Source organism: Hyperoodon ampullatus (genome assembly GCF_949752795.1).
Source record: "Hyperoodon ampullatus genome assembly, chromosome: 12".
NCBI classification, from domain to species: Eukaryota; Metazoa; Chordata; class Mammalia; order Artiodactyla; family Ziphiidae; genus Hyperoodon; species Hyperoodon ampullatus.
This window is the reverse complement of record NC_136925.1, coordinates 80,931,157-80,944,550: the sequence shown is the minus strand read 5'-3', so window position 1 is coordinate 80,944,550 and position 13,394 is coordinate 80,931,157. Positions and strand designations below refer to the sequence as shown.

At 43.3% G+C, this 13,394-nt stretch overlaps 1 protein-coding gene across 4 annotated transcripts in view; it reads right to left on the bottom strand.

Annotated features, from left to right (window-relative positions):
- The window catches only part of SYTL3 (synaptotagmin like 3), a gene marked incomplete at both ends in the record, with an annotated part of 76,408 nt that overhangs the window by 35,737 nt on the left and 27,277 nt on the right, over positions 1-13,394 (bottom strand). For 3 of the 4 annotated variants that reach the window (XM_079716796.1, XM_079716798.1, XM_079716799.1), the window contains 2 exons: positions 611-680; positions 1,700-1,751. In XM_079716796.1, the coding sequence (XP_079572922.1) occupies positions 611-680; positions 1,700-1,751 (122 nt within the window). The remainder of the gene's footprint in view (positions 1-610; positions 681-1,699; positions 1,752-13,394) is intronic. The other variant, XM_079716797.1, reaches the window with a different exon arrangement.

Below are 13,394 nucleotides of genomic sequence, written 5' to 3'. Positions count from 1 at the left end.
GCCATGGGAGGTGAACCAGACGAGAAGAATTATTTCCACCTCCCAGGTGGGAGCCCAGGTAAGTCCTCCATGATCACACAGCTAACTTCCTTGCACGGAAACAGTCCTGGTCTTCTTTATGTCAGTGGCTACAAACCCTCAAAGACACACACGCACATTTCCACAGATACTCCCAGGCCTGCGAATCACACACCTGTGCATCAACCTGTATTTCCCTTTCCACCACCAGAGACCCCTGACACATGGCAGCCCATCCAGAAGCCCACGCTCAAGGGCACAGTTAGGGGAGAGAACCAACAAAATGATGAGTAAAAAGATGGGGATGCGGGGTGCAGGCGAGGACATGGGGTACAGGCAGAAGATGCGTCCACTGACAGTGCAGGGGACGGGGGGATGGTCCCATGGCCCCAGAGCGTGACGGAAGCGCAGACACCAGGCAGGGCCCAGCACTCCCCAGCCTCCAATCGGGGCCCCCATTCTCTCGCCTTATGACCCACTCCAGCCGTGGCTGGATCCCTTTGCCGTGAGGCTCAAGCTCGCAGGTCCCCTCTCTTCCTCTACTTCCCTCTCATTTCCCCTTCCCCGGAGGCACACAGAACAGGCACGTTACCCTGCCAGGGCCGTCGCCGCACTGGCTTTCACCGAGAGGGGGTGGAGAAGGAGGAACCACGGAAATTTTGCTGCCGAGGAAAAATACAAGGGTAAGAAAGGAGTTATGTCTTAAAATATTAGTCTTAGAAATACACGACATTTGTATTTATCCTATAATTCAAGTTCTCTGCCTTTTTTTTTTTTAAACACTGCCTCACTTTTCACAAGAGGGCTCAGCAGGCTGCCTGGATGTGCTCTGCACAGGCCCTGATTCCCTGGGGGCTGGATGTGGGAAGTGGGCGTCATGTGGTCTAAGGTCGGGGCACTGCACTCCATCTGTGTGTTGCAAAATAGCTGGGGAGCTCGGGACCGGCTCTGTGGCCTGGCTGCTCTGGCATCCGGGCTCCACACGTGTGTGCCGTGTGCACTTGAGTGTCCTCTCAGTGGACACCATTCAGCAGAATGCCCCAAATGTCATGGATGTAAAAATTGACCATAAGAGCAATTAGAAGTTTGGGCTAAAAGAAGTGGCGGGGTGGGGGGATGGTGTAAAAAAAATGAAAAAGTCCTGAGATTGGAAAATCTCACCATGAGCAAGAAAAAAGCTGCTGGTTTTCAGTGATACTTTAATAAATTCAGCATAGTCAGGTGTGTGAATTGCTGCTAGCTTCAGGACGGCTGGGTGTTCAGTAAAGTTACTATGTCTCAGGCCAATATTCAAATCCACCAATGTTTATTCCACAAACGTCTCCAAGGTATCAAGCACTGGGCAAGATGCGGGCGACATGAATGATTCATAAAAGCAAATGCTTGGTTTAGAATCTCACTGGACGTGCCATCAAAAACAATATTTAGTTTCCTTACAAGATTTCAGAATTCAAGAAACACAATGTTTTGTGAGAAAATCCTACGCTAGCTCCTTCTAGCTTTTCATAAGAATCTGGAAACATCTCTGAATCTTTCTCAGGCACTTTATCATCTTTTTTAAAAAAGTTACATTCCAAAGCAGTGACATCTGAAAGTCAAGAGATCTGTAAGTTCTTTCAGCGCGTCCTTCGTGCTCCAGCCCCTGAGGGCCCAGGACGGCCCGTTCTTTGACAACACTCACCTCAGCTTCTGATAAGATTGCAAGAGCTTTGCTCCAGCTGTCTCCTGCTTGCCTGGAAGAGATAACAATAAAGGTCGTTTATTACTAAGAATATAACTTAGATGATGCAGATACAGGACGTAATAGATTAAAATTATTTTTCTAATATCACATCTTGTGATTAAAAAGGCAGACACCATTTTGGGGTGACATGCTCTAAAATCAGACTGTAGTGATGCACAACTCCATACATTTACCAAAAATCATGAAATTGTACATTTAAATAGGTGAATTTTGTGTTATATAAATTATGTTCCACTAAAGCTGCTGTTACACACACACACACACACACACACACACACACACAGAGTAAGAGACCACACTTGCTGGAAATGACTGTTTTTATTGAAGGTTGATGCTGGATTAGATTTTTAAATTCTGGATAATTTGAAAACCAGTTCATGCTTCTAAGCTTCCATTTGTCCTTTGGAAACATTTCATAATGGAATGACTACATTCCTTTAAACATTGTTATGGAGATTGAATTAATCTTTTAAAAAATGTAATCTACTTATTTCTAGTTATAGAGGCTAATAAGTTCCTAAATAAGACTCCATCTGATATAGTACTCTTTTTGTTTCAAGGAAAGGGGATTTTATGATGTATTAAGGCCCCCAAAATAGAATTCTCCAAGTCCGCAGTTCTGTGAACACAATGTTTCCTGGCCCAGTGCAAAGGGAGAGGTCAGCCCACTGCCACTCCGACCCCAGCTGGAGGCCAGAAGTGGATTCTGCTGCTCTGGGAAGTTCCCTAGAGGCTCCACAACGCCCAACACAGCTGAGAACTGCCAGATCTGCCATCCTAGGAGGTCAGTGGAGCTCCGGTCTTGTGTGTTCGGAAGGCTTTAATCCATCCCAAAGAAAGACAGGTATTCACGTCTTCTCCGGAGATGTGAGAAAGGTCGGGGATAGTAAGACAATCAGGAATTACAGGGAGGCCTTTGGGAGGAGGGCATATGGCTCTGATATCAAGTCCAAAATCTTTAAGCCGGGGACAGTTAACCCCTCAGCTGACCTTGAGCTGACCGCCACCCTGTCAGGGGTCCTAAATTAGGGGGCTCAGGGAGCATATCAGCCCTGAAATCCTATCTCAGATTTTAAGTCCACCTGCCCGTGTGCATTTTTCTGGGGTTCACAATGGTGGTCACCAAATTCTAACAGGAGTCTCTGAGCCATGTCCCTGCCCCACCACAAAATAATTCTTTAAGAACAAAAAAGGCCTCACCCAAAGGCTGAGTGCTCAACTAGTAGAACCAGCTGGTAATGGGTGAGATCCCATATCTGCGGGACCCACAGGAAAGAAGAGAGACAGGCCAGAAGCAAAAAGAGAGCCACCCTAAGTGCACTGGAGTTGCGAAAGCAGAGAAAAACAAGGCAGAGAGAAAGGAGAGAGAGAGAGAGACACCGTTCGTCCAGCCCGTCCTGGGCAAAAATGCAGAATCCAGGGGACAGGGCGCTGGCGAGCGGTGGGCTGTGTCACAGCTCAGGTGCTGCCGGCCCCTCCCCACTGCCCTGACACCTCAGCCCCTCGTCCTCTCGACCCTGGACTGTTGCGGTCGCTTCCCAGAGGCACAGCCACCAGCTATAGCCCCTCCCTCCAAGCTGATGCTCTCTGTCCTCCGCTTACAGTCCTCCAGTGGCTCCCTACTGCCTTTGCCTGAGGTCCCAGCCCCACCGGCATCGCTGGGCCTCCAGCCCTGGGCCCTTGAAGAGCTCCTATTGCCCTACTTACCCTGGGCGTTCTCCACTTACCCCGCCCCATCTCCCCTGGCTAATTGCCTTTCTACCTCCCGCCTCCTAAACCCCAGCTTAGGCCCTGTCGCATTTCTAAATACCCCTCCTGAGCCCCGGGAGGCCCGGCCCACGCGCAGGTCTCTGCTGCCCCCTGCTGGCTGCGCCGGGCCGCACCGCCAGATGGCAAACATTCTAGGCTCTATGCCTTCTCTGGCCCACGCACTCAACGTTGCACTTGGGACAGCAGCCACAGACAATGTTAAAGAGTGGGGGCGTGTCTGTGCTCTGAGAGTGGACATCGAAATTTGAATTTCCTGTGTTTTGTGTGTCACAAATATTATTCTTTTGACCATTTAAAAAATGTAAAACCCGTTCTTAGCTCACGGGAGGTATGAAAACAGGCAGGAGGATAGGTTTGGGCCGTGGGACCTAGTTTGCCCCACATCCTTGCTGTTCCAGGTGGGGATGGCGGCCCTCGGCAGGGCACCGGCGGGGAGCTTGTGGGCAATGCAGAGCCCCAGGCCAACCCTAGCCCTGCAGGGTGGGCCTCTGCTCGCTGAAGGTTGAGGAGCGCCACCCTGGGGCTCTGTCCCTGTTTATTGCCATTTTGCTTTTTTTTTCCCCTTCTGTTCCTCAGCCATTTCTTACCAGAGGCTTCCTTAAAAAGCACTAAATATTTACTTGTTAACATTTTTTTTTAAATGCATGTAACTACTATGAGGAAATGCTCGTGGAAAGACACCCCCCTTCCCCCAAGGTGTCCTGACAGGCAGGCTAGGGCCCTGCTCGGGCCGCCTCGTTAGGCTTCACAGGGAGCAGCTGTGGGCCAGGGCCCCCAGGATCCTAGGCTTCGGGGCACATTCAGGGAGGCGCAGTGGCATTTATTAGAAGCTACCTGTCCGCCAGGGGCTGTGCGGGGCACTCTGCGTGCATTTGCTCCATGGTTCGTCACCAGGTGTCATCCCAATTCTGTAAGTGAACACTGAGGCTCACGGGTATTGTGCAACGGGTCCAGGCCTCAGCTCTCCCTGCTGCCACCCACCCTCCGGAGCACACACGACGTCCTGACCTCTGCTAGCAACTCACAGCCCAAGTGGCTACAAAAGAAACTTTGACGAGCATAAGAAAGCTGCTTCGGGGTGAGCTGTGTCCCCTATGAAAAGATATGTTGAAGCCCTACCCACAGGCAACTGCAAATGTGACCTTATTTGGAGACAGAGTCTTTGCAGATCAAGTTCAGCTGAGGACATTAGGGCGGGTCCTGAGCCAATAGGACTGGTGTCCTTGTAAAAAGGGAATATTTGGACACAGAGGCTGACAGGCACAGAGGAAAGGTAAGGAGGCGATGGCGGTGTCACAACAGAGGCAGAGACTGGAGTGGTGTGTCCACAAGCCAAGGAACACCAAGGGTCACGGGGAACCGACAGGAGCTGGAAGAGGCAGCGAGAGATTCTCCCCGACCTGAGAGCCCTCAGAGGAAGCATGGTCCCTCTGACAACTTGACTTTGGACTTCCAGCCTCCAGAACTGTGAGACAATATGTCTCTGCTGTTCAAAGCCACCCAGTCTACACTTTGTTACAGCAGCCGGGGAAAACTACTACAGAGGTCCCGTGTGATTCGGTCCCTACTGACCTGTCCAGTGCCACCTGCTGCCACCCCCGTCCCATTTGCAGGTCCAGCTGAAGCTGCACTTCCCTGATGCCCCACACCCACGAGACTGCACCTCTTCCACACCACTTGCTCTGTTCTTCTAATGGTTTATTCTCCAGATTCTAGGCCTGTCCTCACCAGGCTGGTCTCCTCGTGGGTGCCATGCACACTTGCTTTGAAATTCCTCTGACTGCACCACAATCACTGGCATATATGTCTGTCTCCCCCACTAGACGGTGAAAACTTTGAGGACACGGGCCTTGTCTTATGCATCTCAGTGTCCCCAGCACCCAGCAGAGGGCTTGCCATGCAGAGGTGGTTACAATAAATGACAACAATAGAAACCAACACTATTTTAACAATAAGCGTGACATCATTTAATAAGCCGTACCAAATATGGATGAAACAAGGTCATCATTTTTTCACCACTTGGCCTAATTTCATCCATTTGTTCACATTAATTGCATGTAATACACACGGGCTCTTTACAGAGATAAGGATAACAGGACACAACCTCTGCTCATAAGCAGGAGCTTAGGATGCTGTAAGCATCCCCATGAACCACAGGGCAGAGCAGAGCCTTCTAGATCAAAAACCAACCTGCAAATGGCACAAGCACATCATTATACATCTAAGTACTACCGTATATACCGTATCTACTTCTGTATCTACTTCTCCATCTAAAAACAATAGGGATAAGGCAACATACTTCAGGTGCTCATAAAAAGTCCTCTAGAATGGATACCCATCTTGAGCAAGGCTCCACTGTGACACCAGCCGAGAACACCAGCTGCCTACCAGCCAGCACCCTGGGCCTCAGGTCCTGCCACAGATGCTATGCCCTGTCACCCCCACACTTCTCCCTGGGGTGACGTGGTTCCCAGGAAAGAGGGCACAGGGCAGACTCCCTGGAACGCCCCAGTGCAACTCTGTCGACCAGCCACATCGCGTGGTCATAGGCAGCTGAGGGGCCTCACACTCTGAAGCGTGGGATCTGTGCAGCTTAGTCTTCTTCCAAGACATAGTCGTTACCTTCCCCTCCTACACTGTAAGGCCCCACAGAAGCCCTTCACTACGGAAAGTCACGGACACCCAGAGAGTCATGTCGGACAGTTGTGGAGCGGACAGACGGGGCCAACAAGCGGAAGGGTGGCCGGGCCCAGAGCCGCCTCTCTGCTGGGGTCCATGGAGCGGGAGAGAAGCATCCTTCGTAGGAAACCATACCGTGCAGTTCCAGGTGTGACCCAAAGCAAAGCGCAGGTAGGTCTACCCACACAGAGCCTCCCTGGGAACTATACAAATACACTCCTTCATCAAGATGCTTTGTCCACCCCCTAAGAGTTGGTTGTAATATATGGATTTTGTTAGAACAACACATTTTGCTGCATCTTCCAGAAAAATCATCACAATAAACACACAAACCTGGGACGTCTATGATGTGAACAGTAGCCCCTCAGATGTGGCTCTCTTGTACAGTGCCCAACCTGTACAACTGTATGTGACAGTCCTGAGGGTTGGCCCACACTGGAGCTTAAGTACCCTCCAAATGCTAGAAAAAGGTGACTAAAACCAGAGGTTCGGTGTGTGTGTTGGCGGGGGGTGGGGAGGTATTGGACAATTATAATCTGTTTCAGGACTTTTTTCTTTCATAGGAAAGAAAAGGTCTCTAGGACAATAAAGTTTTAAACCAACCTTTGGCTCACTTATGCAAGGTGGAAAAATTTCTAAAAAAAAATTGACCTAAAAAATCCCTCAGAATGTGAAGAATCTTGATATCCTGTCATAAGTGGTTTCAGAGCAGGATTCCAGAGCCTTTTAAGGTATATTTTAGCCCTTATAGAAGTTTCAGCTTAGATAGCACTGGAGCCAAGACATCATTCCAGGATGAAAGGAGATACAGTGCACAACTGCGCGTCAGCCACCAATGCCTTCCACAAGAACTGAAATTAATAATAGATTTGTAATCCTGTTGGCAGAAAGTGTATCTCATCCAGTGTCCTTCTGCCACTAGACATTACTCTTCTGCTTAGCTTCAAGAAAGAAAAATAATTTTTCCCTTTAGTTAAGCTCCCTGTATTCTATCAGCAGAAATTCTGGATGGCTTCTGTGTTAATAATAATCTTCAAGATCTGGGCAGTAACTCTTCCACAAAGAGACACTTAAGGTTGAAGGTAACTGGCCCAGGCATGGTGCGAACCTGGGGATAACTGGGTATAAACTGCTTTTCCACAGCCTTTAATTTTCTCTAAAAATTGAATGTGGGCTTTAAGAGTTCTCTATCCTAAAGATTCTAGATATTAATCCCTTATCAGATATACGATTTCCAAATATTTTCTCCCATTTCATGGGCTGACTTTTTCTCTGTTGATAATATCCTTTGATGCACAAAAGTTTTTCATTTTGATGAAGTCTAGTTTATCTATTTCTTTTTTCTGTTGCCTGTGCCTTTCGTATCATATCTGAGAAATCACTGTCCTCTCAGACTTCAGACAATACTACAAAGCTACAGTAATCAAAACAGCATGATATTAGCACAAAAACAGACATATGGATCAATGAAACAGAATAGAGAGCCTGGAAATAACCCACACAACTACAGTCAATTAATCTTTGAAAAAGGTGGCAAGAATATACAATGGAGAAAAGACAGTCTCTTCAGCAAGTGGTGTTGGGAAGGTTGGACAGCCACATGTGAATCAACTAAGTTAGAACACTCCCTCACACCATACACAAAAATAAACTCAAAATACCTTAAAAAGACTTACATATAAGACATGACACAACAGAATTCCTAGAAGAGAACATAGGCAAATATTCTCTGACATAAGTCGTAGCAATGTTTTCTTAGGTCAGTCTCCTAAGGCAATAGAAATAAAAGCAAAAATAAGCAAATGGGACCTTGTCAAACTTGGTTTTTGCAAAGCAAGGGAAGCCATAAACAAAAGACAACCTACAGACTGGGAGAAAATATTCGCAAATGATGAGACTGATAAGGGCTTAGTTTCCAAAATATATCAACAGTTCATACAACAATATCAAAAAAAACAATCCAATGAAAAAATGGGCAGAAGACCTAAACAGACGTTTTTCCAAAGAAGATACACAAATGGCCAATAGGCACATGAAAAAATGCTCAACATCACTAATTATTAGAGAAATATAAATCAAAACTACAATGAGGTATCACATCACATGGGTCAGAATGGCCATCATCAAAAAGTCTACAGATAATAAATGCTGGAGAGGGTGTGGAGAAAAGGGAGCCCTCTTGCACTGTTGGTGGGAATGTAAATTGATACAGCCACTATGGAGAACAGTATGGAGGTTCCTTAAGAAACTAAAAATAGAATTACCATATGACCCAGCAATCCCACTACTGGGCATATATCGAGAGAAAATGCTAATTCAAAAAGATACATGCATCCCAATGTTCATAGCAGCACTATTCACAATAGCCAAGACATGGAAACAACCTAAGTGTCCACTGACAGATGAACAGATAAAGAAGATGCGGTACATATATACAGTGGAGTATTACTCAGCCATTAAAAAAGAATGAAATAATGCCATTTGCAGCAATGTGGATGGACCTCGAGATTATCATACTAAGCGAAGTAAGTCAGACAGAGAAAATGAATAAAATATGTATCACTTATACGTGGAATCTTTTTTCTCAATTACAAATGACCTTATTTTCAAAATAGAAACAGATTCACAGACATAGAAAACAAACTTATGGTTACCAAAGGGGAAAGGAGGTGGGGAGGGATAAACTAGGAGTTTGGGATCAGCAGATACACAGTACTATATACAAAATAGATAAACAACAAGGACCTACTGTACAGCACAGGGAAGTATACTCAATATCTTATGATAAGCTATAATGGAAAAGAATTTGAAAAGAATTATATATATAAATATATATGACACTGAATATATATATGAAACTGAATCACTTTGCTGTACACCTGAAACTAACACAGCATTGTAGATCAACTATACTTCAATTAAGAAAAAAAAAATCATTGTCAAAGCCAATGTCTTCTTTCCCCTTGTTTTAAGAGTTTTATAGTTTTAGGTCTTATTTTTAGGTCTTTGATCCTTTGAGTTAACTTTTGTTTACGGTGTTAGGTAAGAGTCTAAACTTCATTCTTTTACACATACACATCCAGTTTTCCCAGCACCCTTTATGGAAAAGGCTGTCCTTTCCCCATTGAATGATATTGGCACCCTTGTCAAAAATCACTTGACTATACAACACAGGGAATATAGCCAACATTTTATAATAACTATAAATGGAGTATAACCTTTGAAAATTGTGAATCACTATGTTGTACACCTGTAACTTATATGATATTGTACATCAACTATACTTCGATAAAAAAAAGTCACTTAATCGTATGCACAAGAGTTTTGTTCTGGGATCTCTATTCTATTCCACTGGTCTACATGTCTGCCCTTATGCCAGGGCCTCACTCTTTGGATTACTGTGGCTTTGCAGTAAGTTCTGAAATCAGGAAGTATGAGTCTTCCAGCTTTCTTCTTCTTTTTCAAGAAACAAACAAAACAACCCAATTCAAATATGGGCAAAGACTTGAATATACATTTCTCCAAAGAAGACATAGAAATGGCCCAATAAGCAGAGGAAAAGATATTAAACATCACTAATCATTAGGGAAATGTAAATCAAAACCACAATGATATAGCCACTATGGAAAAACAGTATGGAGTTTCCTCAGTTTATTTCTTTAAAAATAGAACTACTACATGATCCAGCAATCCCACTTATGGGTACATATCCAAAGGAGATGAAATTACTATTTTAAGGAGACATCTGCAGTCCCATGTTCATTGCAGCATTATTCACAATAGCCAAGACATGGAAACAGTCTAAGTAAACATCAATAGATAAATGAATAAAGAAAATGTGGCATACACACACACACACACACAGGATGAAATATTATTCAGCCATATAAGAGGAAATCCTGATATTTGCAACAACATGGAAAGACCCTGATAGCACTAAGCTAAGTGAAATAAGTCAAAGAAAGACAAATATCACATGATGTCAATTATATGTGGAATCTAAAACCACTGAACTTGTAGAAATGGAGGAGAATGGTGGTTGCCAAGAGCTGAGGGAAATGGGGAGATGTTGGGCAAAGGCTACCAACGTTCACTTATAAGATGAGTAAGTTCTGGGGATCTAACATATAGTGACCATGGTGACTATAGTTAACAATACTACGTGTACACTTGAAAGGTGCTTTGAGTAGAGCATTAATGTTCTCACCATGACAACAACAAAATGGTACTTAAGTGAAGGATGTGTTAACAAACTTTATGGTGGTAAACATTTGAGATATATATACACACACACACACACACACACACACACACACATATATATATAGTGAAATCGTCAAGAAAAAAAAAGAATCCATACACAGAAATGAATAAATGTCAGGCTTGTAGATACCCAATAAAGGCAGACTGAATGACTAAAACAACCACCACAATTAGATATCACCTCATACCCATTACAATGGCTCTTACACAACAACAACAATAAAAAAGAGAAAACAAGTGTTAGCATAGATATGGAGAAATTGGAACCCTTGTGAATTCCTAGTAGGAACATAAAATGGGGCGGCCACTAGGGAAAAACCAAATGGCAGTTCCTCCAAAAATTAAACATGGAGTTACCATTTGATCCAGCAATTCCAATTCTGGGTAAAAACACAAGAGACGTGAAAGCAGGGACTTGAACAGATATTTCAATGTTCATAGAAGCATTATTCATAATAGCCAAAAGGTAGAAGCAACCCAAGTGTCCACTGATACATGAATGGATAAACAAAATGTGGGATATACAGCCAATGAAATATCATTCAGTCTTGCAAAGGAATAAAATGCTGATATATGCTACAACATGGATAAAATTTGAAGACATGCTAAATGAAATAAGGACAAATATATTATGATTCCACTTTTATGAGCTACTTAGAGTAATCAAAATCATAGAGACAGAAAGCAGAAGGGTGGTTGTCAGAGGCTGCAAGAGGGGGTGGAAGGGACGGAGTTGTTGTTTAATGGGTACAGAGCTGCAGTTTTGCAAGAGGAAAGCGTTCTAGAGATAGATGGTGGTAGTGGTTAAAGAACAATGAAAAGTTACTAATGCTACTGAACTGTACACTTAGAAATAGTTAAAATCATAAATTTTATATTAGGTATATTTAAAAACAATAAAAAAATGAATCTGGAGTTCTTCAATTTAAAATGATTTCTTGCATAGCCTCATCCACCAGAGGGCAGACAGCAGAAGCAAGAAGAACTACAATCCTGCAGCCTGTGGAACAAAAACCACATTCACAGAAAGATAGACAAGATGAAAAGGCAGAGGGCTATGTACCAGATGCAGGAACGAGATAAAACCCCAGAAAAACAACTAAATGAAGTGGAGATAGGCAACCTTCCAAAAAAAAGAATTCAGAATAATGATAGTGAAGATGACCCAGGACCTCAGAAAAAGAATGGAGGCAAAGATCGAGAAGATGCAAGAAATGTTTAACAAAGATCTAGAAGAATTAAAAAACAAACAAACAGAAATTAGCAACACGATAACTGAAATGAAAAATACACTAGAAGGAATCAATAGCAGAAATACTGAGGCAGAAGAACGGATAAGTGACCTGGAAGACCGAGTGGTGGAATTCGCTGCTGCAGAACAGACTAAAGAAAAAAGAATGAAAAGAAATGAAGACAGCCTAAGAGACCTCTGGGACAACGTTAAATGCAACAACACTCGTATTATAGAGGTCCCAGAAGAAGGAGAGAGAGAGAAAGGACCAGAGGAAATATTTGAAGAGATTATAGTCGAAAACTTCCCTAACACGGGAAAGGAAATAGCCACCCAAGTCCAGGAAGCACAGAGAGTCCCATACAGGATAAACCCAAGGAGAAACACGCTGAGATACATAGTAATCAAATTGGCAGAAATTAAAGACAAAGAAAAATTATTGAAAGCAGCAAGGGAAAAACAACAAATAACATACAAGGGAACTCCTATAAGGTTAACAGCTGATTTCTCAGCAGAAACTCTACAAGCCAGAAGGGAGTGGCATGATATACTTAAAGTGATGAAAGGGAAGAACCTACAATCAAGATTACCCTACCTGGCAAGGATCTCATTCAGATTCAATGGAGAAATCAAAAGCTTTACAGACAAGCAAAAGCTAAGAGAAGTCAGCACCACCAAACCAGCTCTACAACAAATGCTAAAGGAACTTCTCTAAGTGGGAAACACAAGAGAAGAAAAGGACCTACAAAAACAAACCCAAAACAATTTTAAAAAATGGTCATAGGAACATACATATCAATAATTACCTTAAACATGAATGGATTAAATGTTTCAACCAAAAGACACAGGTTTGCTGAATAGATACAAAAACAAGACCCATATATATGCTGTCTACAAGAGACCCAACTCAGACCTAGGTACACATACAGACAAAGTAAGGGGATGGAAAAAGATATTCCATGCAAATGGAAATCAAAAGAAAGCTGGAGTAGCAATACTCATCAGATAAAATAGACTTTAAAGAATCTTATAAGAGACAAAGAAGGACACTACATATTGATCAAGGGATCAATCCAAGAAGAAGATAACAATTTTAAATATATATGCACCCAACATAGGAGCACCTCAATACATAAGGCAACTGCTAACAGGTATAAAAGAGGAAATTGACAGTAACACAATAATAGAGGGTCACTTTAACACCTCACTTACACCAATGGACAGATCATCCAAAATGAAAATAAATAAGGAAACAGAAGCTTTAAATGACACAATACACCAGATAGATTAAATAGATATTTATAGGATATTCCATCCAAAAACAGCAGATTACACTTTCTTCTCAAGTGTGCATGGAACATTCTCCAGGATAGATCACATCTTGGGTCACAAATCAAGCCTGAGTAAATTTAAGAAAACTGAAATCATATCAAGCATCTTTTCTGACCACAACGCTATGAGATTAGAAATGAATTACAGGGGAAAAAATGTAAAAAACACAAACACATGGAGGCTAAACAATACATTACTAAATAACCAAGAGACCACTGAAGAAATCAAAGAGGAAATCAAAAAATACCTAGAGACAAATGAAAATGAAAACACGATGATCCAAAACCTATGGGATGCAGCAAAAGCAGTTCTAAGAGGGAAGTTTATAGCTAAACAAGCCTACCTCAAGAAACAAGA